Source organism: Capsella rubella, unplaced genomic scaffold (assembly GCF_000375325.1).
Source record: "Capsella rubella cultivar Monte Gargano unplaced genomic scaffold, Caprub1_0 scaffold_6, whole genome shotgun sequence".
Taxonomy (NCBI): domain Eukaryota; kingdom Viridiplantae; phylum Streptophyta; class Magnoliopsida; order Brassicales; family Brassicaceae; genus Capsella; species Capsella rubella.
The window spans coordinates 5,488,471-5,511,457 of record NW_006238918.1 but is presented as its reverse complement, the minus strand read 5'-3'; the positions used below and the strand labels follow the sequence as shown (position 1 = coordinate 5,511,457).

General features: G+C 37.1%; 7 protein-coding genes across 12 annotated transcripts; 3 read left to right on the top strand and 4 right to left on the bottom strand.

Moving 5' to 3' along the window:
* Window positions 1–330: 330 nt before the first annotated feature.
* On the bottom strand, window positions 331–1,859 carry LOC17883874. The gene is made up of 3 exons (XM_023781965.1): window positions 1,461–1,859; window positions 1,101–1,281; window positions 331–731 (listed from the first exon to the last, which is right to left on the bottom strand). The coding sequence occupies exons 1-3, from the start codon at window positions 1,857–1,859 to the stop codon at window positions 331–333; spliced, it is 981 nt and encodes a 326-aa protein (XP_023637733.1).
* A 395-nt stretch (window positions 1,860–2,254) lies between these two features.
* Window positions 2,255–9,078, bottom strand: LOC17883711 (origin of replication complex subunit 3). Of its 3 annotated transcripts, XR_002833628.1 has the most exons (19): window positions 8,935–9,078; window positions 8,581–8,793; window positions 8,277–8,451; window positions 8,016–8,185; window positions 7,780–7,910; window positions 7,336–7,609; window positions 7,171–7,248; window positions 6,886–6,959; window positions 6,644–6,734; window positions 6,045–6,217; window positions 5,670–5,739; window positions 5,360–5,445; window positions 5,001–5,090; window positions 4,769–4,844; window positions 4,355–4,482; window positions 3,976–4,155; window positions 3,625–3,756; window positions 2,923–3,158; window positions 2,257–2,774 (listed from the first exon to the last, which is right to left on the bottom strand). XR_002833628.1 is itself a non-coding variant. In XM_023781866.1 (18 exons), the coding sequence occupies exons 1-17, from the start codon at window positions 9,022–9,024 to the stop codon at window positions 3,651–3,653; spliced, it is 2,205 nt and encodes a 734-aa protein (XP_023637634.1). In that variant the 5' UTR covers window positions 9,025–9,078; the 3' UTR covers window positions 2,255–3,158; window positions 3,625–3,650. The 3 variants fall into 3 exon arrangements, 2 of the variants coding, with proteins under 2 accessions (XP_023637634.1, XP_006287135.1); XM_023781866.1 differs by having other exon boundaries at window positions 2,255–3,158; XM_006287073.2 differs by lacking the exons at window positions 2,257–2,774; window positions 2,923–3,158 and having other exon boundaries at window positions 3,480–3,756.
* Window positions 2,420–3,211, bottom strand: LOC17882544 (probably inactive leucine-rich repeat receptor-like protein kinase At5g48380). Its single transcript, XM_006288416.2, has one exon. The coding sequence runs from the start codon at window positions 3,209–3,211 to the stop codon at window positions 2,420–2,422; it is 792 nt and encodes a 263-aa protein (XP_006288478.1).
* A 781-nt stretch (window positions 9,079–9,859) lies between the features above and the next one.
* Window positions 9,860–16,472, top strand: LOC17882505. Of its 3 annotated transcripts, none has more exons than XM_023781638.1 (12): window positions 9,860–9,937; window positions 10,705–10,758; window positions 11,064–11,930; window positions 12,054–12,139; window positions 12,344–12,432; window positions 12,556–12,837; window positions 12,913–13,347; window positions 13,522–14,233; window positions 14,360–14,590; window positions 14,701–14,825; window positions 15,068–15,351; window positions 15,460–16,472. In XM_023781638.1, the coding sequence occupies exons 2-12, from the start codon at window positions 10,756–10,758 to the stop codon at window positions 16,264–16,266; spliced, it is 3,921 nt and encodes a 1,306-aa protein (XP_023637406.1). In that variant the 5' UTR covers window positions 9,860–9,937; window positions 10,705–10,755; the 3' UTR covers window positions 16,267–16,472. The 3 variants fall into 3 exon arrangements, with proteins under 3 accessions (XP_023637406.1, XP_023637405.1, XP_023637407.1); XM_023781637.1 differs by lacking the exon at window positions 9,860–9,937 and adding an exon at window positions 10,163–10,437; XM_023781639.1 differs by lacking the exon at window positions 9,860–9,937 and adding an exon at window positions 10,472–10,575.
* Window positions 16,473–16,700: 228 nt separating this feature from the next.
* On the top strand, window positions 16,701–18,039 carry LOC17882711. Its single transcript, XM_006286526.2, has 4 exons — window positions 16,701–16,834; window positions 17,149–17,284; window positions 17,370–17,466; window positions 17,626–18,039. The coding sequence occupies exons 1-4, from the start codon at window positions 16,798–16,800 to the stop codon at window positions 17,854–17,856; spliced, it is 501 nt and encodes a 166-aa protein (XP_006286588.1). The 5' UTR covers window positions 16,701–16,797; the 3' UTR covers window positions 17,857–18,039.
* A 212-nt stretch (window positions 18,040–18,251) lies between these two features.
* On the top strand, window positions 18,252–20,532 carry LOC17881653 (dnAJ-like protein slr0093). Of its 2 annotated transcripts, XM_006288829.2 has the most exons (7): window positions 18,255–18,575; window positions 18,832–18,909; window positions 19,030–19,105; window positions 19,695–19,768; window positions 19,873–19,946; window positions 20,065–20,107; window positions 20,227–20,532. In XM_006288829.2, exons 1-7 carry the CDS (start codon window positions 18,546–18,548, stop codon window positions 20,236–20,238), a joined length of 387 nt encoding a protein of 128 aa, XP_006288891.1. In that variant the 5' UTR covers window positions 18,255–18,545; the 3' UTR covers window positions 20,239–20,532. The 2 variants fall into 2 exon arrangements, with proteins under 2 accessions (XP_023636644.1, XP_006288891.1); XM_023780876.1 differs by lacking the exon at window positions 20,227–20,532 and having other exon boundaries at window positions 18,252–18,575; window positions 20,065–20,167.
* Window positions 20,533–20,776: 244 nt separating this feature from the next.
* LOC17884371 (pentatricopeptide repeat-containing protein At5g16640, mitochondrial) lies at window positions 20,777–22,920 on the bottom strand. Its single transcript, XM_023780993.1, has 2 exons — window positions 21,540–22,920; window positions 20,777–21,449 (listed from the first exon to the last, which is right to left on the bottom strand). Exons 1-2 carry the CDS (start codon window positions 22,876–22,878, stop codon window positions 21,358–21,360), a joined length of 1,431 nt encoding a protein of 476 aa, XP_023636761.1. The 5' UTR covers window positions 22,879–22,920; the 3' UTR covers window positions 20,777–21,357.
* Between the last annotated feature and the right edge of the window lie 67 nt (window positions 22,921–22,987).

The window sequence follows — 22,987 nt, the reverse complement described above, 5'->3', positions numbered from 1 at the left end:
ACCAAAGCTTTTAATTTTCCTTCTGCTTAAGACTACGATCCTTTTTTTTTTTGTCAAAGAGCTTGTAGTGATTAAGGCATTAAGCTATCATTAGTTGAGTGCTTGCAAATTTTATATAAAATCAAAAGTGTGCATACTTATATTTTTGGGCGGTGTATTATAATAAACTAGTATACTTTTGAGTAATTTTGACATCAAAGTTTCAAGGGGAAACATGAAGTTTTATTTCCAAGGATAAGTGTATATTTATATAAATAAAGGATAAAGATGCTCGATCGTAGTCTTGATGAGATTACAAATAGCTTATTTCAAGAAGAAAGCATATAGAATTCAAAGAACTTTGAACCATTGGATAGCTGGATCACACGAAGCATCCTTGGTCAAACACTTGCAAGGGTTAGCGACGACGATGTTGTCACGTTCGTCCACGTCAAGACATAGCAACAAACCATTACTTGTCTTGAACGAAAAATGCATCTTGGTAGCTGCGATCTGTCCCAACTTAGAACACTTTGTGCCAACTCCAAGCTTCACCTTTTGTCCAGCAACATTTGGAGCTTCGACGCACATTTTGTTGATCCGAAGAATGCCTTTGTTGGGGTTGAAAGTGCATGGGTCAGCTTTAGGGCATGGTCCTAATCGAACTGTGGCTAATTTATATGAGGGGCTATTCGTGACGCAGAGTCCAGATGATGGATGGAAAAGAACGTTCTTGGATTGTAATCCAGGTCCTGCATGCATACATCTCAAGATTCGGAATTTTTAAAAATTCAAGAATATGGTTCGAATAGATTCTTTCACACATTATTAATTTGGACAATTACGGTTCTGAATGCGGCATTTAAATCCATTTATACTAAATAAAATGAATTGATATTTATATGAAATAGGAGAGAGAGTATCACTATATATATATGACTATCACTAATATTATTTCATTGGTGCGTTACATATTTTAAAATAAGTGTAACAAGTTCGGATTCGATTATGTGGAAAAAAACTAATTTAACATATGCTAGCTCTAATCCCAAAAACAAAAATACTATTACTAATTTGCGTTTTCTCTTTATTTAGATATACAAAAGAGGAAGAACTCTTACCTCTAAAGGGCTGTTGGATTCCGGAGAGTTTCTGCAAGTAAGTAGCGTTTCTCACGTCTTTCCAGTTAGGGTAACCGAAGAAGGCGTCGAGGTCATTCTCGCCACAGCACCAGCCTGAGGTTGTCAAGTGGTTATCTAGTATCACCATCACTCCGTTTTCTCCAAGGTTCGATACCACTTCCTGATCATGACAAACAGTATAATATCGTATTTTTGTAATTTGCTATTGTTTCAAATTAGTTCACGTTTAGATATACATAGTCCATCTACTGAACATAAACCGGTCTAGTCCGGTACAATAGGGATCGAATAAATCAATATTTGATTACGAGAAAGTAGTCTCTTAACATTGTCTTTTACCTGGAACGCATTGAAAAGGGGGAGATTAAGGATTTTGGGGTTGTGAGTTTGAATCCCACTAACATCTTCAAACAACTTCAAGATTTCGAAAGACTGTTTAACAGTAACCTTAAGGGCCAATGTGTCATTAGTCATCAAATCAAGAGGCCAAGTGAGCCTAACGCAGTTACATCCCATTGAGATAATCTTCTTGGAGATGGAGTCTAATGGTTGTTTGCTTAGCCCTTCAGCTACCGTGGGCTGGAGATGAGCCGGCCAGTTCACGCAAGCTAGCTTCACCCTTTGGCCTTTCTCGTCCACAATCCATCGAGACTTTGTGGAGAGGGGATAGCTTGTGGTCAACTTTGATGTCGAAGAAATGAATAGGAAGAATAAACAAACATAGACGAATCTATCCATGATCATCGTTGTGTGTTCTTCCTTTTTTTATTTTGAATTTGATTCGTAATATATAGTGCAACGAAGTTAGTTTAGTTTCTGGTTTTTGGCAGATTATACGTGTTTATGTTTTAGAGATTTTGTTCCAGCAAGAGAAATTAATTGAAGCAAAAAATCCTAAGAAAAAACAATAATCGACACATAATGTAGTAACCACCAAATCACCAATCTAAGGTGTGTATTTCCCAAAGTTAAAATTAATATATTACAGAAGCTATAACATTAATTGTAACAGTAAAAATTTGTTACTATACTTAATTTCATATAACAAGAAAACAAATATCTTATCTTATAGTTTTTGAATGATTTTTGTTCTGTTATAACAAAAAAACTGAAATAAAATAGAAAGTAAACACAACTTTTAACATAATACAGTAATTTATTTGTGTGTCACAAATCATAGTTTACTCAAGTATCTTAAGGTGTAGATATAATAAAGTATTAGATATACTCTTTTTAGTTACCTGTTGTATAAGTGTGTAGAAATGACATTGATCAAGATACTTTCAGTCACCAATGTACTAAAACCAGTTTCGGCGTCTTATATCTCCTTGTTTCTCTTTACTACCATTGGAGAAGAACCAGCCTAAGAATGCACCTACTGGTGCAAAAAAAGCCGCACCAATTGCTGCACTCATCTTCCCGAACGGGATAGTTTCTTCTCTATCTTCTTCCCGATCAACGCAAGCATCTAGAGGCCCACCACACAAATCCAGGTTATTAGCATAATTCTCAGGTACGATGTGCAAGGATTCCTCAAAATTCGGGACAGGGCCGGTCAGAAGATTGTCTGCCACTGAGAACCATTTGAGCCGTTTAAGTAGCACTAGCTGGGGAGGAAGCTGGCCAGTGAACTGATTATGACTAAGCGTAAGACTGTTCAGATAGTTAATGTTTGATAAGCTGACAGGGATTTCACCGGAGAATTGATTGTAGGAGAGGTCGAGAATTGTAACAAATGGAATTAAAGAGAATATGTTGGATGGTAAAGGACCAGAGAAGTTGTTTCTAGAGAGATCCAGACCTGTCAGATCAGAACATTCCTTAATTCCAAGAGGAAACTCTCCTTTGAGACCATAACCAGAAAGCTGAATGCTCATAACCCTTTTCAGATCCCAACAATCGACACCGTTGAGTGAGCAGATAGACCCTTCAGTTTCGTTGGCAAAATTCCAACTGGACAAGTATCCATTGGGATCTTCAACTTGGGATTTTATGGTCCTCAGGCAATTTACGTTGGCCTTGTTCGTCCATGGGAAGCTAGACACCAGCAAGAAACAAAGACAAGTCGTGACCAGGGTTATCATAGACATTTTATGATTTCGGGGTGTTCAACAGAAAATTAGAGCAGACGGGAGAATTTGTTACAGTTGCCAAAACTCGAAGATGGGGAACTGTAAAGACATCCCAAGTCACTGGTCCAATAAAAGGAGTTTAGGGAGGAAACTTGAGAATCTTAACACAGAAAGACTTTTTCCATGGTTTTGAATATTCAACTATGGATAATAATAAAAAAGAGATAAAAGCTTGTTGACGAGTCTCAGTTAGATCTAGTTTTCTATTGGTGAGTCAGAGTCATGATTCATGAAAAAAATGAGTTTACTATTCTGTTTACATTAAGATAAGACGTCAAAGAAAGTATTTTATGCCAGTTCTAATCTCTATAAGCGTCTGAACAGATTCATGGAAACTGGTTATGAACACATATAGATTAAAGCACACTTACAATGGAAGGAAGTATTGAAACTATCCTTAAGAACCAAAAGCCACTCTTTGTACAAAATCTGGACGTCTTTTTGAAGGCATGCGAATTAGTCCTGCTATCTGAAGCTCCATTACAGCTCTGCAAAATCGAGCTCTGTTGGAACAAATGTTAAGGAATCTAAAGTTTTATGATCAATTATGAAATCTCTGGTTGCCTGCATTTATGTGAAATGTCCTGCAAAATGAAAAAAAAAATAAAAAAGGATGACAGTAGGTGGATCACCGATTATTAATTTTGATTCTAATTACTAAAGAATGAAATCGAGATTTCTTTTTCTTCCCAAGGACATAATCTGAATACCAAAAAGGATACTGAATTAGAGCTTCAGCGGGTGCTTCTGGTTCTTCGCATATATCCTTCCGTTTCTTTGATTTTGAAGATGACTTTGATTTTGGTTTAGCTTTGCTAGTCCGGGGAACAAGTATTGTCTTGAAAGATTGATACCAGTCATGGAGGTTAATAACATCAGCGTGCTCTTGTGCCAGTGTGTACCTAAATAATCAATTATCACAAACCTTTCTTGAAACACATATTGAAACAAAGAAAGGAGAAATAAGTGGGTTTGTGTTCATGTGTTTGGGACAACGGAAATCTCCGAAAATCATATTCCAGAAAAAAAGTAATACCAAAAGAATTGTTTCAAGAGCGATAACATGAGAATGCAAGTTTACAAAGGTAAAGGACGACTCACAAAATCGACGTATCGTGCATGGAAGGCAATAGATTTGTTCCTCTCTTGCTGCAACACACACAGTGAAGGATATTGTGAGATTCCAGTAGATCTGATTGGATCCTGCCTCTTGGGTCTCCAAGCAAAGCCTAAAACAGACACAAATATCAGACTAATGAGAAAAAGAGAAAAAAGCCAAATGTAAAGTTTTAAGCACTAAGAGAAGCGACAGCAATCTATCAATCTTTAATGAATCAGTTAAAAAAAAAAAAAAATGTTCAGACTTTCTAAGAATTGATCCTGTAACTGGTTTGCTTTAAGTTGATAAGAATGATACAACAGGAGCAGCATATAATAATTAATAATCTATTATAAAACTTTCATGTAATATAAGAATAAGAGAACACAAGAGGAATAAGGATGTTAAGTACTTACTGATTGAAGTTTATCGACATCCTTGAAACATAAAATTTCATGGAAAGGAACATTCTCAACTGGCTTCATATATTCCCTACTCCATACAAAAGATTAATTCAGAAGTTACGTATAAAACATTTTGAAATGATAACATTCTAAATTACGGTAGTCAAATCAAAAAACAATGTAACGTTCAAAAACAAGGTGCTTTCTCGGAGGTAAAAATACTCCGTGACAAAGTAAAGTTCACCTTAGCATGAATTCTATGACTACGGCGACCTTATCAGTCATGGCTTTAAGCTCCTTTTCATGTTTTGAAATGCTTCGTGATGCATGCTTTCTGTCACATCAAAATCAAACTTTTATTCAGTGTACGTGGTTACTAAGATGAGCAACAGAAGCTAATGAGAGTAGATGAACTTCTGTATATAGAAATCAATACATATCAGCTGCATAAGACACCAAGTTTCCTCATACACAGGAATGATGGGAACAAAGGAAAATATTTTAAGAGACTGACTTTCCAAGAATATAAAAAATCAAAAGGGAAACTATCTAAACTCATACATGGTGTTCAGTTTGAAAAGAGAACAATATTTAGAGATTTACTTTGGGCTGTTAGGAAGTCCTTGTCTCTGACCTGCTGCTTCCACGGATCTCATAAACGGATGCAATTCCATTACTTTATCATTGATCTAACGGCAGAGAACAAACAAACAAGTTAATAACTCATCTAGAGAAATCAAAACTGAAGATGGACAAACATATATCGATAAACAAAACCTATCTAATAAGATGCCAAGTGATTCATCTTTTCACGATCATTTACGTGATATCTCTCAAGCAATATTTTCAGATATATAGATTCCAAAACAAAAGTTCAATGGAAATGACGTGATAAAATTTAGTTAATTATTACCTCACTGAAATCCGCAGTGAGATTTTCCCAACTTTTCAACATGTTAGACAGCTGTGAAGGTGAAAGGTCCCTGAGAAAATTTCCATGCAAGAGTTCCAAAACTTTTGAGTTAATCTCCACAATCTCTCAATGACCTATAATTTTTAGGCTCACTAACCCAAGAACAGATAAAATTATTAATCGATCTAACATGATTTACCGAAACTTATCCTAAAAATCTTGTTCCCTAAATTTGGCAGCACAATGTAAGTATACTAAGATGCCATCTGAACAGAACCATCTGAAAATTATGTGCGGTCCACAAGTTTAAGAAAGTACTTGGCTGCTATTATGTGAGGGAGATATTTCACGTTTATTCCTTACAACTCAATTCACCTGAGCTTGCGCAGAACCCGTCTAATAACACAACTACGTCCTGAATCGTGAGTCTGACAGTTGGCAGTTGCCGAAGGTGAAAAATATCTCAAGTAACGTGCTTCTGGGTCAAGTGTCTCACAGAATATGTCTAGCAGTCGAACTTTATCATACTTTCCAGCTTCATATATACACTGCAGATTAGTATACAAAGAATCTGCTCATTAGTTTATACTAAAGCAGAAATCACTCTAACCAACTGCAGAACAGAACGACCTCATATTTCCTCTATTCACATACAATAGGAGAAAAATAATATGCATCAGGAGTCCAGATAAACTGGTAGAAGAACTATGTGAGGAGAAACAATAAAAAAATCTGCCTTAAAACAAGAAATCGAAAAGAAACAGTCTAGGGAAAGAACTCATAATTAACCCACCCAGAGAACATAAAGTGCAACATTCCCTATCAACGTTGTTAAGCCCATTGGAATATTTTTAATCATTAAAAAAGATTTTTCACGACATTTCCTATCTAAGTTGTTAATAAATTGAAAAACTATTTTTCACAGAAAAACGGCATCTATGATGATGAACCATAACAAAAAAAGAGAGACTCACCAAAATTACTATGCTCCAGGGATTTGGCATCCTTTGCAAGTCAGACAAAAACTGAGGCAGCATTTCATAAGTACTCCGCGTAATTTTATTCCTAGTCAAAAGTTTACGAGAAGAAATTAGTGCATCTAATTCCCTATTAATCCATGAATTTCAAAAATGACGATCAAAACTGGCCGCCAGCTCTTACAACATACAAATAGGGAAATCATAAAATCGTAACGATGGTAAAATTTTGGGGGTACCTCGTCACAGATGGCAAGTGAAAGGCATGCTTCATTGTTGCTTCTGTCAATAGTCCAGTACCTTTGTCTGACAGCTTTACAGGAGAAAAAAACAGAGTACATATGAACTCTTTGTAATATCTATCAATTCTTAATATGCGAAACATGAGCTAAAATTCTTAATTATCAACTACGCTATTATACATATGGAAGTACTAACCAAACCAAAGTCAAATATATCTGAGAAAGCTGAAGGATCTGTTGAAATATATCTGTTGAAGTTGCAGACTAGGACATCAGGCATACCTGATTAATACCATCTTGACAGAAGTGCTCGAGCATGATACTTAAAGGCTCTGATGAGAAATGCTGTAGACAAGCTATCTGAGAAAAGAATGTATAACCAAATGAACAACAGATATTAAATGATACAAAACAAGTTGAAACCTAATCGTAAAGGGATAGAAATACCTTGAGAGTTCGAACAAAAGATGTCAGTGTTCCATCTTGGCACAAAAAGTAACTTCTCATAAAAATCGCCACCTTATGGCTAACAGTGAACCCAGAGCATGGCCTTAGAAAAACAGCCTCGAGAACTGCATCCATTCGTTCGGCAGGAGAACTAAGAGTAAACCTAATAGCACACAGTCTCTGCAGCGCGTTCACTGATAGTATCTTTCTAGGTGCATCATGTGCTGTGGACACACCCATTACTAAAAAAATTGGAACTTTGACTGCCCATTCACTAAATAGAAAAAAAAAATGAAAGAGCAGGTCACACTTTGATATGGTGATGACTTAACTGAAAGTAAATAAAATTCAAGGTTTCTGAAAAACAAAAATCTAATACTCCAATGAGCTGAGAAACCTCAACATGATACAATGTAAACGCAGCAAGCATAAAAATGTTCATACCTCAATATAAGAATTAGATCTGACAGGACAGACCCACAGCATCTCTCTGTATCATCCACAATTATTACCACGGGATTGTCATGGTTTTTGTTTTCTCTATACCATGATGCAAGAATGGTTACATCAGCCACCTGCTCAAAATTCGCGTTACGAAGGAAAGCACTTAGTGGATACAGTAACTGTGCAAGTAGGCTACAAAACAAAAGGATATGGAAGGCTATGCAGACTTTACTAACATCTATGGTTGGCATCACAAACTGGCGTAACAAACCTCTAAGGCAACCTCCTACACTAGTCTTGGCTGAGAAGTCCATAGATGAAAGCTTAGCCACATGGCATCCTTGAGTCTTCAATTGCAACTCCAGTTCTTGAAAAGTCAATAAATCATCAACCATTTCCAGATTCCCTGAAAATAATATAAAGTTAATGTACAAGAAGATTCCCTAAAAACATCATCTAAATGCTACGTGCGGAGACACTAATCTTTAAGGACTTACTTGTGAGAACCATAGCAGTGAGCAGTTGCTTGGAAGAAGCCTGAGTTAAAACAGGATAAGATCGAACTGCTTCTGATATCCTCAGTGCCCCAGATGATACGATCGATTCAAATGATTCCCTTATCCAATCATAAATCCCACTAAATACTTTGGAGTTGGAATTTCTCAGAACATCCTGCCAATTTTTTTAAAAAGTCCCAATTACAACTTTTAATAGGGAGAAATCAAGGAAGACCGACCCTAACGTTGAAGATTCAAACACATTAGAAGCAAATTTAGATTAAATAAAAAGATTGAGACTCACTGCGATTGTCTTTTCGATTTTCGACCAGACAGTCTCAAATACTTTCAAGCGTAGAGTCGAGAAAAATTGGCCATCTTCTTCAACGCTTTCGACTTCAGATCTCTTAGCAATTTTAGGCGTAGGCGACTCAATCCTCCGTTTGCTTTTCACAGTCCCATTTAATTTCCCATGGAGGTTGCTCCCAGACGAAGCCTTGTGGAGTACAAAAAATGGCTGCCATGAAAACGAAGAAAATATACACATACGTATCACAACCAGCTCACAACGAAATCAATGTTCCAATTCAAATTTTTGAGTTTCTGAAAATCCAAACGGCGTTTCAGTGAAGAATGATGAAACAAAATTTCGACGGACCCGAATGTCATTCTCTGATGTGTCGCCGGAATTAAATGAATCGTTGGTTGAAGTTGGTAGGGGATCAGCGACGGTGCCGGAAGGCGCCATGGGAGCAGGAGAACGAACAGTCGTTGGTGGAGCAAATCGACAACTTCTCTCTTTAGGGTTTTAGCGCGCCTGTATCTCGAGCCGCTCTTTTTGGCGGGAAAAAGCGTGCGCCGACCACAGAAGGTAAATCTCAAAACTAAACCAGATTAAACCGGAGTTAGACCGGATTAAATTGAATACTGTAATTGTAATAATTAAATGGTTTTATTTTATTATTATTTTGGTGGTCTCTTTTTAATTGGGTGTAATTAGTTGGCCATTTGACCAAATAAAGACCACAAAATGTTTTTAACTAGATAAAAGTTAGTATTATCTTAAATGTCTTCCCTAGATTTCCAATTAAGAGATTTAGGGGGTGTTATTAGATGGAGAATTTTAAGGGATTTTAATTACGGGTGGATTTTAAAATTCAATAGCCTTTTAATACAATTAAGATGGATTTGGTATGAAAGAGATGAAATCCTTTGAAAAGTGTTAGGATTGTGTTTGTACGTGTTTTAGATGTAAAATACATTAAAATCTTAAAGAAAACAAAATCCATTGAAAATTGAATAACGCTTGTTTTAAAATACTTTAAAATACATCCAACAAATGTTAAATCCAATAACAGCAGATTTTATTGTGGTTTTTAAAATACATCGTTAAATAACGCTAGATTTTGAAATACATCCAAATCAATTAAAATACAAAGTTGAATAACACCCCCTTAGAAAAGACATCATCAATATGTAAACTTTTATATTCACATATTACTAGGGATTAATGATTATTTTACATAAAAATATCTCAGAATTTTCAGAGAAATTAAACAGCCAAAGAGATAAGGGGGTCGGTCAGATTCTTCTCTGCGTTCAGAAAAGTCTTAAGGAGGAGGAATCGATCAAACACAGAGACAAAGATAAAAAAGAACAAGGTAATTTAGTAACTGTAATTCGGTAGTAACCACGTTTAAAAGCTCTTCTTAATCTTGTGTGTGTGTGTGACTAAATCCAACAAATATTCGTCAAAACAAATACTAATTTATTATTGAAAATTTATACGTCTGAATATATAAAAATATAAGTGTATGTGTATATGTATATGTGGGCGTATAGATCCTGAGAGAGGTATATATCAACAGCTTTCATCTCTGGCTCGTGTTGTTTGTGTATATCACGAGGAAAAGGCAAGAACCCAGAAGAAACTTAGGGAGAGCTATCACTTAATCTGCTTAGACCACTCAAAGGGAGGGGAGGGAGAGAGAGATAGATAGATTTTTAAATCAAATTGGCATCGAATCTGGGTATAGGGAGATGTTAGGGTTTGTAGGAGTTGGAAAGGGAAATTAGGGTTTCGTGTTTTTTTCTCGATAGGCTGATGGAGATGCTAGGGGAAATCGAATTCAAAGGGACATGATTTGGAGACCTGAATCATGTAATGTTATTTCCCAATTTTAGGGATTTTTTTTTTGATTTTTTTGATTGATTTTACGTTAGATTATCTCTAAGATTCCGTGTTTTATGGGTTCGTTCTCCTATTAAGATTTTTTTTTATGGTGATTGGTTGATGATGGTAATTGATGTTTTCTCTTCTGGGTTTGGTTTAAATTTGTAAATTTGTTGTTTAGCTGCTTTATGATCTCCATTTTGTTGGAAAATGTTGTGCAGTTTTGTTAATATGTTCTTTGTCCCTTTGTAACAGTTGCAAAGAGCTGGATAGAAATCGGTTTCGGGCAACTTAATTCTATTGTAGATGGTGAGATTAACCCCTTTTTTCACTGTTGCTGTATTATCCTTGTTCGTTTCCTGGGTGACAAGAAGTGATGAAGTTGTGTATTTAGCATTTGATCATGACATCATGCACGTTTTACTTTTTGATTGATTGTGATCATGATAGCTTTTGATGAAGCTGTGAAGTTGGTGGTTCTAAGTAATATAACAGCTTCATATATATATATGGCTATAACTACACTTTTGTAGTATACTCTCGAATTTACTTCTTTGGTGATTGTTGTTGTCAATCACTCTTAACATTTTATATTTTTATTATATCTCCTGCAGGCTGAAAGAAGAGTTGGTAAGCGCTCAATGGGTCAGAGAGGTTTTTCAAAAGTGGAGTCTGGAACTTGTAATGTTTGTTCTGCTCCTTGTTCATCATGCATGCACCGTAATGTAGGTTTCACAGGACCAAAGTTGGACGAGTCATCAGATGAAAACTGTCATGGACTAGTGGGTAGCCAGTGTTCTGTAAACGAGGACGGTCTTTTGCCTTCTTCCATGGCTAATGCTCACAACAGTTTAAATACCACTACTAGTGAAGCAAGTAATCTTGTTAATTCCAGTCATGATGCTCTCTCTGAGAGTGCTGAGAGTAAGGAAACTATAAGATTTTCTGGGATATCAGATGATTCAGGAGCTGTTGCGATGACGACTTCTAAGACATCTCTATCTGGGAGCAAGATGAAACAGAAAGTTTCTGAACTAGCTAAGGTGTTAGATCAGAGCTCTAATTGTGTAGAGGGACAGGAAGATGGGACATTTTCTGATGATCGAGCCAAAAAATCAAATTCAGGTTATCTGAATAACAAGATGGGCAATAAAGATTCAGCTGATGGTTCAGCTCTGGTTTCTGATCCATTAATTCTGGGTGGCTCTAGGAAAGATGAAGTGAAATTACAATCTTTGCATAATTCATCATCCAACCATGAGGACAGAGTCAGTTCTGAGAGAGGAAATTTCAAGGAAAAATCAGGATCAGGGGGTGACAAACAGAGAGAGGAATCTTCAGTTGAAGGATCTACACGTTCAGGCGAGAATAGGAAGGATGGTAAGTCAAGTAAAAGCTCTTCGTTAAATAAATCAGATGAGCCAGTCTCATCAGCTGTGTCTGAGAGCGAGAGTGATGACTCTGAAATGGTGGAACATGATGTAAGTAATACTGTTTTGTCTTCATATTAGAAGAAATTAGCGAACACATCTACTTTGTCTTTTGTTGCCATATTTGCTCAACAATATTTTCATGTGAAAGGGGTTTATTTTTTTGCTGATTAGGTAAAGGTTTGTGATATATGTGGAGATGCTGGTCGTGAAGATTTACTCGCTATCTGTAGTGGATGCAGTGATGGTGCAGAACACACGTAAGCCTACTCTTCTATTCATGGAGAGAAAACATACTAATGGCCAATTTACAAATTTGGCATTTGTCCGCATGTTAGGGATATAATTTTATTTTGGATAGATATTAACCATTAATTTTGACTGTCATGTCGTCCATCGATTATAACTCAAGGTAGGGCCATTTTATGTGATAGTAATATAGTTGTGTGTTTTATTTTACGTAGCTATTGCATGCGGGAAAGGCTCAATGAAGTTCCTGGGGGTGATTGGCTATGTGAAGAATGTGCTGAGGAAGCTGAAAAGCAGAAGCAAGGTAAAGCTGAATAGTTTACTGGGCATGCTATATGTGAAAAAATTAGCGGAATAAAGTAGCATCAAGTTTGAATCTATGGTGCTGTTTTTTTTTGTCTAATGAACTTGAAGTTGAAACATGCAGAGGCTAAGAGAAAAAGAGAAACTGAGGTAACCCTCAATACACACAGCTCCGGCAAAAGGCACATAGATAAAATTGAGGCATGTCCAGATGCAAAAAGACAGGCAGTTGAGGCTTCAACTGGGTCACCCAAGAAACCTATTCTCCCCAGAGTAGGTGCCTTATCTCGGGAAACTTCATTCAAGGGCTTAGACAGGTTAAGGGGAAAGCTAAACCATCAAACATCATTCAGTGATGACACAGAAAGTGTACGATCTACTGGTTCACAGCCCCAACCTCCTAAAGGTAGGCTGCATAATGGCACTGCTGTCCCTAAACGCAACTCTCTCTTTTCTCTTACCTAGTTTTTTGTTTCTTCAGGTGCATTTTTGAAATCCAGTTCCTTCAATTGTTCGAGCTCAAAACCGAAAGTACAACTTATGGATGATGCTATTCACCCAAGACAAAAGACTGCACTTGAGTTAAAGGAGAGAAATATTGGAAAATCAATGTCAAGTAGAACTACAGATCAAGGGAGTTCTAGTGGTAATGACTCACACACAAAAATGATTGGATCGAAAGTTTATCATTTGCAAGAAGGCAAAAGCTCAAAGCAAATGAAAGATCGTGGTACAGAAGCTAATGTGTCAACATCCTCCATTGACCAGAAGTTGAAATCACGTGGCAATTCGTCTGTTTCACATGCAAACAATAATCGTGATTTCAAGGGTTTGCAGTCTGATGGTAAACGAGGTAGCTTGACAAAACAAGTCAGTAATCTTAACCGAAACCGTCTAGAAAATCCAGTTGCGGCGGGTATGATACTTGTCTTTTTTTGTCAATAAATTTAATTTATCCTTGATAGTACTTTGTTTTGGTATGTTTTTCTATGTGTTTTAGTATATGATCCCCCTTTTTTTTTAGGGGAAAATGATCCCCTTTCTAAGATATTATAATTGAGCTCTTTTTATTTATTTTTTCCCTATGCAGGAGGGGATATTTCCACAAATGAAAAGTGCAGTGCCAGCGAGCAAAGTTCAAGTCAAGCTGACTGTAAGGACGAACTGCCAAGCCACGGTACTGTAGCTTCTCATGATGGATTACCTCGGTCCAGGGAATCTAGAGAGGTAGGGAAGAAAAGCAAAGAATTTGGTAAACGCCAAAGGTCTAGCCTGTTATCTGGTGCAAAAGGCTTACCATCATCTCAAAAGGGAGGTCAGACTGTAGAATCTAGTGACACCCCAGGCGTGCCTGATAGTGATCTCTCTACCACAAAAAACGTTAAGGAGGATATAAATAAGGGTAATAGGTTACGAGCAGCAGTAGATGCTGCTCTGCGTAAAAAGCCCAGCTTTACCAAGAACAGAGGATTGGAACAAGCTGATGCGTCTTTGGTACCTAATGTGGATTCTAGTTCTGATAAGACTCCACGAAATCAATTGCCTTCAAAGATGTCTAAGAATTATGTATCACACGAAGGAGGGCATCCAACTCTATGGCCTGCTTCTGATCTGCACAAGCAGACAATTGTAACAAATGAGAAGCAGCTTGTACCCTCTGGTGCTGATACAATACCTCCACGATCTCTGGAACTTGAAGTCAAATTTCCCTCTACAAAGCCTGTTATGAGAGATTTTCCTTTAGTTCCTTCACCTGTTATATTGAGAAGCTCAGCCATTCCTGACCATGAGTCTATATGGCAGTAGGTTTTCCTTCCTTGTTGTGAAGAAATTCTCTTTTTTGGTGTCTATTATTTTTTCATTGAGGAATACGTTTTATATATGTCCATGAATGCATATTGACTTGAAGCTCTTGTATCATTTTCCAGGGGGGACTTGGAGGTGCGGAAAATCAGAAACCAGTCAGCTATGTGTAGTGGAATGCAAGCACATCTATCAACTTTAGCATCACCCAGGGTTGCTGAAGTGGTGAATAAATTTCCAGAAAAATTCTGCTTGAATGAAGTACCTCGGCTGAGTACATGGCCAGGACAATTTCAAAAATTAGGTACTAAGGAAGACCATATAGCTCTATTCTTCTTTGCAAAGGACATTGAGAGGTAGGTTTTGTACATGATTATTTACTGGCTCTACTTTCGTGTTGGTGCTCTAAATGTTTTAACATTTAAATATATTTACTGATGAGAGTTTCGCACTACTTGTGAAACAGTTATGAGAGAAATTACAAGCCTCTGGTAGATAACATGATCAAGAACGATTTAGCCCTGAAAGGAAACCTTGATAATGTTGAGCTTTTGATTTTTGCGTCCAACCAGCTTCCTTCAAATTGCCAGCGTAAGCATGCTTACCAAAACTCTTACACTTTGTGCCTGTGCCTATTATCATTTGGTTGATCGATTGGTTTCAAGATTGTAATGCCAAAAGTCTTACACTTGTGCACATGACCATCTTGTTGATGCTGTCTGATAAGTTTTTTCAAAAACAGCACCAATGATTTGAAAGTATATTCAGAAGGTAATGCCAGTTTAGTCTGTCTGCAATTTACTGCTTACATGTGGACATATTTTCCCTTGCAGGCTGGAACATGTTATATTTCCTTTGGGGTGTATTCCGAGGAAAAGAAGAGGTTTGCAGTAACCCTCAAAAGAACACATCTTTGCCTACTTCAAATGTTTTGCCGCGAGACAGAGACCCCAGTGAGCTGTGTCAAACGAGTTCTCCTTCCAATCATTTGGAGAAAGTGTCTTCTCTACCTGAGAGTACAAGCAACATAATTGAAACTCGGAATGGGACAGATGCACTTGGTCATGAGAATCCAAGTAACATAGTATCCTCAATCGAGAGAACACTGAGCACAAAGGTGGGTTGTTCTTAGCCGTGTATAAATCCTTTGTCTCTGAAGCCGTGTATTTTCATCCCTTAATATAGGGAGTCCCTTTTTGTCTCATTCTTGTGTTCCTTAATACAGGAGGAAATTGCTCCCAATATGGAAGAAGGAGGTGTGAATCATATCCCTCATCAAGCTACTGGAACCAATTCTGGAGATAGTCTAGTGAGGAAGGTCCAGCAAATTGGGGAACAAGAATTAGGTGGTAGAAAGGATCTGCCTTTGACTGTCATGGGCTCAGGGATCGAGTCCCATGGCCAAGACAGTCCTCTAGAAAAAGATCTCAACTGTAGTCCGGCTACTCACAGGAAGCGTTCACTTTGGGAACTGACAAGACCCACCAACGAGTATTCCTCTGCCATAAACCAGAAAGTGGAGCTCAATAATGACGGTTTATGCGAAGGGTCCCCGAATAAGAAGCTTAAGACAGAAAACAGAAGCAGCAGTTTCTCGCGGGATACATCTAGTCATGATTCGGGGATCATGAAGAAGAGTAGTCCCAAAGTCGTGTTTCCCTTGGACTTGAATGTCGAAAGAGACGACAGCGAAATGGTTGATAATCTCATCCCGCTTGGCAATGAAAACAACAACAGTGAGAGACGGTTAACAAGCGGTAGAGTCCCGAATCTGGAGCTGGCATTAGGAGGCGAGGAAACAAATGAAGCAGACACAATGGGATTATTGCCATTCTTAGGGGGAAGTAGCAACGCTGGTGAACAAAGTAGCAATAATAGTAATATGAATAAAGAAAAAGAGAAAGCAGATGTAGGAGATGATGATGACGGGGAGGATGCAGCTTCTCTGTCTCTATCACTCTCATTTCCGGGGAACGAGGAGAGGAAGAATGTGAATGCTCCGTTGTTTCTGTTCAGAGACCTTCCCAGATGAGAAAAAAAAGTTAAGTTATCGTTAAGTTTACTCATTTTGTTAAAAATATTTTGAGTGTCGTAAGTTGCTGTTATTTTTGTTTTGGTTGGTGAAGACTCCAACGAGATAAGTCACAGGTTTGTATATAAAAATGGTGATGGGATAGAAAGGATACCGAATGTTTCTAAGAAAATAATAATAATAATTGGTTGATATATATAAACACATATCTACAGAAGAAGAACAAAAACAGTGTTCTGGATCTCTCTCTGCCCCCTCCATGCTGTATTATTGCGTTACAGTGTTAGACATTTTGAAGACATTAAGCTAAATTAGCTTACGGTATCTTTGAATGGTTTAGAAAAACTCCATCAAAAAGAAGCAATAAGAACGAGGGTAGTCTAGTAATTGCACATAAATCTCCGCACTCGAAGATATCCAAAAACGTTGTCAGCAGCACTCAGCAGATTCTTCTTCTTCTTCTTTTTCCTTAAGAGTGTTTTATTTTTCTTTAGTTTTGGGGGATCAGATCTCCTTCGTTTATCAATTGTAATGGCGTCCTGTGTTGTTGCTCCTCTTTCTGTCTCTGGTAAAATCGAAATCCTTCTCCGCTTTGTATATCGCTCCTTAATTTCCCCTACATACTAAACTGTTTCCATCCCCAAGTTTGAAAATTGTTTGCGCATCATCAATCATTATTTACTAGAATTTCTATCTTCGAGGTTTCCGATTTAATACTCAAGATATGATTTTTTTTTTTTTTTTTTCACTTCAGGCAGCTCTTGAGTTGATCGTCCTAAATTAGCCTGATTTTTTTTATATGAGAGATTCATTTTGAAAATTAAAGAAAAAAACATATAGAAAGGTTCTTGATTTGGGTTCTTGAATATCTTGGTGGCACAGGTGGGTCTCAATCTCATCATGTGAAAGCTAATGGATTGTCTACCACAAAGCTCAATTCTATTTGTAAACCCTCTGCATTGACTCTCCTCAACAAATCAAACCGGACTCGCAAGTTTTCTGTTTCTGCAGGGTATCGGTAAGTATCTATGTCACTACTACCTCTTCTTGTTGAATTTGACTTCAAACCATTGAAACAAGTTACTTCTTCTCATGATTTTCAGAGATGGGACTAGGAATGGAAGCAGTGGTGATTTCATTGCTGGTTTTCTCCTAGGAGGTGCTGTGTTTGGCGCTGTTGCATATATCTTTGCTCCACAGGTAATGTTATCTCTTTGGTAACCTATACATATGGGAAATAGACAATACCTCATGTTTAATGGTTATCTTATGGACTGTTTCATTGGGTCTTGTAGCTTGTCATGTCATCTTAGCTAAAAGATGTCTTATGTTTTTTGTTCTTTCGTTTTTGTGATGTAGATCCGGAGATCGGTTCTGAATGAAGAGGATGAGTATGGTTTCGAGAAGCCGCAACAGCCAACGTACTACGATGAAGGTTTAGAGAAAACAAGAGAAACATTGAATGAGAAAATCGGACAGCTTAATTCGGCAATTGACAATGTTTCTTCGCGTTTAAGAGGTCGAGAAAAGAACAGCTCTTCACCTAATGTACCGGTCGAAACTGACCCAGAGGTTGAAGCTACAACTTGAAGAAACAAATAAGGTTTCCATCTTGTCTGTGTTTCATCTGTAACCGGAGTTAAAAAGCCATTTCTTAAAGATTGATTTTGTGCTTCACTTCTTTTTCTTTTTTACTTGTTGCTTTCTGTGCTCTCAGTCCTTCTCAGTAGAACTCTTGCAAAGTGATATATACGTCTATTACTGTTTACTTAATTTTGTTTCTAAAGACTTAAACAAAAATGGTAAATAGATGGATTACTCTGCGTTTAATCGAATCTTGTGGTCTTATGTGAAATTATAAAGTTACATGGTGCATTTGCAGTTTGATCAGAACAAATATAGTAGAAGATCTGATAATTCATACAAACTGGATAAGGTTTGAAGTCATCCGTAAATATACAAGAAAACAAAAAAAAGAAAGACAAGAGAGATAAACATTGGCCGGTGGCCTCGTCACAAAATATCCAAAAGGGAACCGAAAACGAAAACTCATAAAGCCAAAGCCTTTCTTCTTCCTTCTTCCGATATTACTGAGGAAGCAATCCACAAGATTCGATTCTAACTTTTTTCCTCTAAAAAAGTTTCGGTTTTGTTTTTCTTCTTGAACGGAAAAAAACAAACAAAAATCCCCCTTTGAGTTTAGGGTTCTTCTGGGTTTGTATTTTGTCTCTGTCAGATGATGTGCGAGGAGATTCTTCCTCTGGTCGTGTCTTTGTTAGATGGAAGACAATGATAAGTCTCCCCCTAAGGTAAAATTACTGGTCTTCCGAATGCTAAAGTTTGATTTTTTTTCCTGGGAAAATGCATGAGCTTCCTTGGATTTATGGTTTATTAGATAGTGTCTGGTTATTTTGGTTTGAGTGGAATCTGAAGACCTGATACAGTTTCATTTAAGTAGTGCTCTTCAAATTTCTGGATAATGATTATGTTTGTATGTGTTCTCTTATCATTTTTACGAATGCCCATTTGATTTTGATTTGTAACTATTTTGTTTTTTGTTTGAAGGATTACTATAAGATTCTAGAAGTTGATTACGACGCAACTGAGGACTTGATCAGACTGAATTACCGGAAGCTTGCATTGGTTTGTCAACTCATAAAACCCTTCTCCACTATCCATCCCTTTTAGATTGCATTTTTAAGTAATTCTAGTCTGGAACAAGGAATGAACTTTACTGAGAATGTTTTGTGATTCCATCTACAGAAGTGGCATCCTGATAAGCACAAAGGCGATAGTGCAGCTACAGAAAAATTTCAAGAGATTAATGAAGCTTATAATGGTTAGTCTTTTCTTTTGCTTAGACTGTTTCTATGCATCGGAACATAAGTACCCTAGATAGTGGCAAGCTTCACTGGTATATCTCTATTTCCATTGGTAAAGAAAAATAAAATACATGAGAGAGAGAGAGAGAGGAGTAGAGTTAAAAATAAGAAGAAAACATAATGAAACATGTAGAAAGCAGATAGTCGTTTTAGGATGATTAGGAGGAAACAAATTTTTTTAGCAATTAGAGAACAAACTACTAAAGCCTTCAGCTTTATTCATTTACTTCCTTCACCTGTATTGTTCATTACCTCTGTTTTAGTATTGATACAATCCTATCTACTTCCAAACCTGTGATAATTTTACGTCCCTTTCCATCTCTTCACTCCTGTGTACTTATATCTTTAACATGTCACTATAGCTTGAATTAATGAACTTCATCTCTGGATCCTTTACTAACTGGCTTTTAATATGAAGTTATATTTCATTTGTTATGTTTTCTATTGACACTTGAGAATATGATAGAGAACAATGCTCCTTCACTCTCAGTTTCTTGAATCAATTGATTTTGTAATGTGATTAAGCTTCTTCTCTCCTTTTGGCAGTTCTGATGGACCCGGCTAAACGTTTTGAGTATGATTTCACCGGTATTTATGAGATCCACAAATATACTTTACGGGTATGTACATTTTGGGATTTACAAGCAGTTGTTTTACATTTGAGAAACAACACGTATCTAGGTTTTGACTGACTATTTTGATATTCCAACTCATTCTTGAACAGGAATATCTCGCCAGGTTTAAGGGAATGATACTCACTTGCAATGGGCTTGGTATCAGCCAATCCTCATCACCATGGTAACAACCTCTTCACATGATTCAATGTTCTTTTCCTCCACAATGTCGAATTCTTATATATATCATGAATCTGTATGTTTATAGTAGCTTGTCTTCATCGGTAAAACTTTTCATGCAGGACACATCAACTGGCTGAGACCACCACACAACAGACGAGCAAGGTTGGTTTTCGTTTTGTTTTATCTCCTCTTGGCATTGCGAATTAACTATTTAACTCCTTCAATACCCAATAAAAACCTAAACTCTGGGATCCTTTTTTCTCTACTCATTATCTTCACAGGATACTGTATAAACTGAAGCAGAAGTTAGAAGAGAGCTGTAAAACTGTACAAAACTGGAGCTAGCGCTATTTATCGCGCACTGATGATATATTGAAATGCTTTAGTTAGATCTGTTGTATTGTTTCTTTATAAATGTAGATTTAGAGAAGCTTGTATTGTCTCTGGCTTCTATTCATACATTTACACATTGGTGATGGTTCAGATCTTTTACCACTGTACTACTCTCATCATTCATGGTTTTATCAGACTGGAGGAAAAAGTGAATAATACAATCTATGAAACGAAGATTCAGTCTTGAAGATGTATTTATATGCTTTGTAGCTGTATATAGTTAAAGATTCAATTTAATAATTAGGTTGCACAGCACAGGGAAGATACAAGAAAAGTGGGGTTTTCATGTTTGAAATTCAATGTCGACGGAGAGAAATTAATAATTTGACAAGTTCTGAGTCTTTTTATTTTGAAGTAACAAAGTTCATTACAATTCAGAGAAAAAAATAATGTGTTATATTGAGTTACTAGTAACTACAAACTACAGTGTTACATAAGAAGTTCGTTCTGACAGTATTATTGTTCACACTTCCGGAAGCTTCACAGAAAGTGATAAATAAAGAAACCTAAGAAATGGTACATAAGTACTATACATACAAAAATTGTTACAGATACTTTGTTAAAGATACATCAAAAACATTGGTATACAGTAATGTGAGAATGTACAACTTTAGACTAAGATAAGCCAGTGAGTTGAGAAGATCGCTTCAAATGTAGATTCAGCGCTCCTCATAGAATCCCAACTTGGTTTTGAAAGAGCTGAGTTATTCATTTCAAGACTAAACATCCTCTCGGAGAGACATCGGATACACATATGTGCGAGCTTCAATACAGTAATATCTGTCAATAAATCCACTACGCAGCTTACGCTCTAACGTTCACAATCTCTAATGGTTTCTCCTAATACATATGAACATCTGAAATGAGCTCATTTCATAGTGTCCCAAAATTGGTTTTGAAATATCTGAGTTGATCTTTCCGGAGCCAAACTCTCAAGGAAGGAGCCTGTCCCAGATAAAAATAACTTGCAAGCTCCCTTGTGATACTTAAGTTGACGCACTTAATCCTAGTTAGCTTCACTATTCATAACAATCATTTGGCAAAATCCCATCTTCTTTCATTTTTCTAAACAGAGCATCCGCTTCACGCCGTAGACCTTTCTTGTACAATCCTAACATCATTGTAGTGTATGTCCAAATATCAGGCATAAGTCCTTTTTGATTAAGGCTACAATATAAATCCCAAGCATCTGCCACCTCACCAGCCTTACACATCCCACGAATGATGATATTATATGTAATGATATCAACATCAATTCCACTCTTTTGCATATCCGCCAATATCACCAATGCTTTCTCTAGCTTCCCATTATCGCATAAACCATGTAACAAAACGTTGTAAGTAATAATATTAGGAGTCACACCACAAAAAACCATCTGTCTGAAGATTTCTTCCGCAACATTAAGTTTTCCTACTCGACAATAGCCCTGGATAAGAATTGTATAAGTGACTGTATTTCTAACCACTCCTCTCTGAGACATCTCGCAGAAGAGTTTCATTCCATACTCTACATTCCTAGACTTGCAGTATCCATTAATGAGAATACTATAAGTTACAACATCTGGGAAGCAACCTTTGCTTACCATGAAACAAAACATTTGCTCTGCTTCATCTAGACGACTGTACATGCAAAGCCCGTAAATCAGTAAACTGTAAGTAACAATATCAGGATCCAGAGATCTTCGGATCATCTCCTCATACAATTCTTCAGCCTCCAAAAGATTCCCTTCTTTCACGCACGCATCAATCAATGCATTGAAAGTAAATACATCAGGGTAGATTTGTCTCTTGGTCATATAGCTTAACATTCGAGTAGCATCGCTCCATCTACCCAAACTACAAAGTCCAGATATAAGAGAGTTGTAGGTAACAGCATCTGGTCTAATCCCATCTTTCTCCATTTGGTTTAAGAGTTCCAACGCGTTATCCACCTGTTTGTTTTTGCATAGACCATCAATGATTGAATTATATATCACAACATTAGGCTTATATCCCATTTCCACCATTCTATTAAACATATACAAAGCATCGTAAATCCTATCACCGCGACAGAATCCATTAAGCAGCGAGCCAAGGGTGACAATGCTAGGCTCATGACCAAGTTTCATCATCTTCCCAATAAACGAAAGCGCAAGAGAGAACCGCGAGCATTGGCAGAAACAATTCAACAAGATATTGCAAGTATAGAGATTATGAGGAATCCCAAGCATTTGCATCTGCTCCCAAAGATAGATCACAACATCATACCTCTTCATTTTGGAAATGGCACTTAATAATCTACTGAAATCAGCAATTGAAGGTAGAGGACGACACTGAACCATGTGAAAGAAGAGATCAAGCGAATCATCTAGTTTCATATAACGAATCCCATTTCTCAATATCTCTCGATAACCACTGCCACCGGAATAATAAGCTCGTCTCGAGAAACAGAAACCGCAAATGCTAAACGAAGACGACGACGGGGAAGTTCCGGGATTACCTTTATCCAAAAGATTCCGATGAAGAAACGACTTGGCTTTCGAAGAAATCGATCTCCTCATGCTTCAAGCTTGAGTGCGAGTCTCGTTCCCAATCTCCCTGACTCTCAGAGAAGAAGTGGTAAAACCTCACAACTCTTAACCGGTTCTAAATCCACCTGAATTTTTTGGA

Bases quoted from the DNA above. Each gene is read 5' to 3' on its own strand.
- LOC17882505 (XM_023781638.1), top strand. The intron at 12,140-12,343 runs GTAAGCCTACTC...TATTTTACGTAG, and splicing joins AGTGATGGTGCAGAACACAC to CTATTGCATGCGGGAAAGGC. The intron at 13,348-13,521 runs GTATGATACTTG...TTCCCTATGCAG, and splicing joins AGAAAATCCAGTTGCGGCGG to GAGGGGATATTTCCACAAAT.
- LOC17881653 (XM_023780876.1), top strand. From the start codon at position 18,546: ATGGAAGACAATGATAAGTCTCCCCCTAAG. The intron at 18,576-18,831 runs GTAAAATTACTG...TTTTGTTTGAAG, and splicing joins ATGATAAGTCTCCCCCTAAG to GATTACTATAAGATTCTAGA. The intron at 19,947-20,064 runs GTAACAACCTCT...CTTTTCATGCAG, and splicing joins AGCCAATCCTCATCACCATG to GACACATCAACTGGCTGAGA.
- LOC17882711 (XM_006286526.2), top strand. From the start codon at position 16,798: ATGGCGTCCTGTGTTGTTGCTCCTCTTTCTGTCTCTG. The intron at 16,835-17,148 runs GTAAAATCGAAA...TTGGTGGCACAG, and splicing joins TGCTCCTCTTTCTGTCTCTG to GTGGGTCTCAATCTCATCAT. The intron at 17,467-17,625 runs GTAATGTTATCT...TTTGTGATGTAG, and splicing joins CATATATCTTTGCTCCACAG to ATCCGGAGATCGGTTCTGAA.
- LOC17883711 (XM_023781866.1), bottom strand. From the start codon at position 9,024: ATGGCGCCTTCCGGCACCGTCGCTGATCCCCTACCAACTTCAACCAAC. The intron at 7,249-7,335 runs GTATTTCTATCC...TTCTTTTCTCAG, and splicing joins CTTTTGTTCGAACTCTCAAG to ATAGCTTGTCTACAGCATTT. The intron at 6,735-6,885 runs GTACCCCCAAAA...ACTTTTGACTAG, and splicing joins CACTTGCCATCTGTGACGAG to GAATAAAATTACGCGGAGTA.
- LOC17884371 (XM_023780993.1), bottom strand. From the start codon at position 22,878: ATGAGGAGATCGATTTCTTCGAAAGCCAAGTCGTTTCTTCATCGGAAT. The intron at 21,450-21,539 runs GTGAGGTGGCAG...CAATGATGTTAG, and splicing joins TCGTGGGATGTGTAAGGCTG to GATTGTACAAGAAAGGTCTA.
- LOC17882544 (XM_006288416.2), bottom strand. From the start codon at position 3,211: ATGTCTATGATAACCCTGGTCACGACTTGTCTTTGTTTCTTGCTGGTG.
- LOC17883874 (XM_023781965.1), bottom strand. From the start codon at position 1,859: ATGGATAGATTCGTCTATGTTTGTTTATTCTTCCTATTCATTTCTTCG. The intron at 1,282-1,460 runs GTAAAAGACAAT...TGTCATGATCAG, and splicing joins CCCTTTTCAATGCGTTCCAG to GAAGTGGTATCGAACCTTGG. The intron at 732-1,100 runs GTAAGAGTTCTT...GTATGCATGCAG, and splicing joins AATCCAACAGCCCTTTAGAG to GACCTGGATTACAATCCAAG.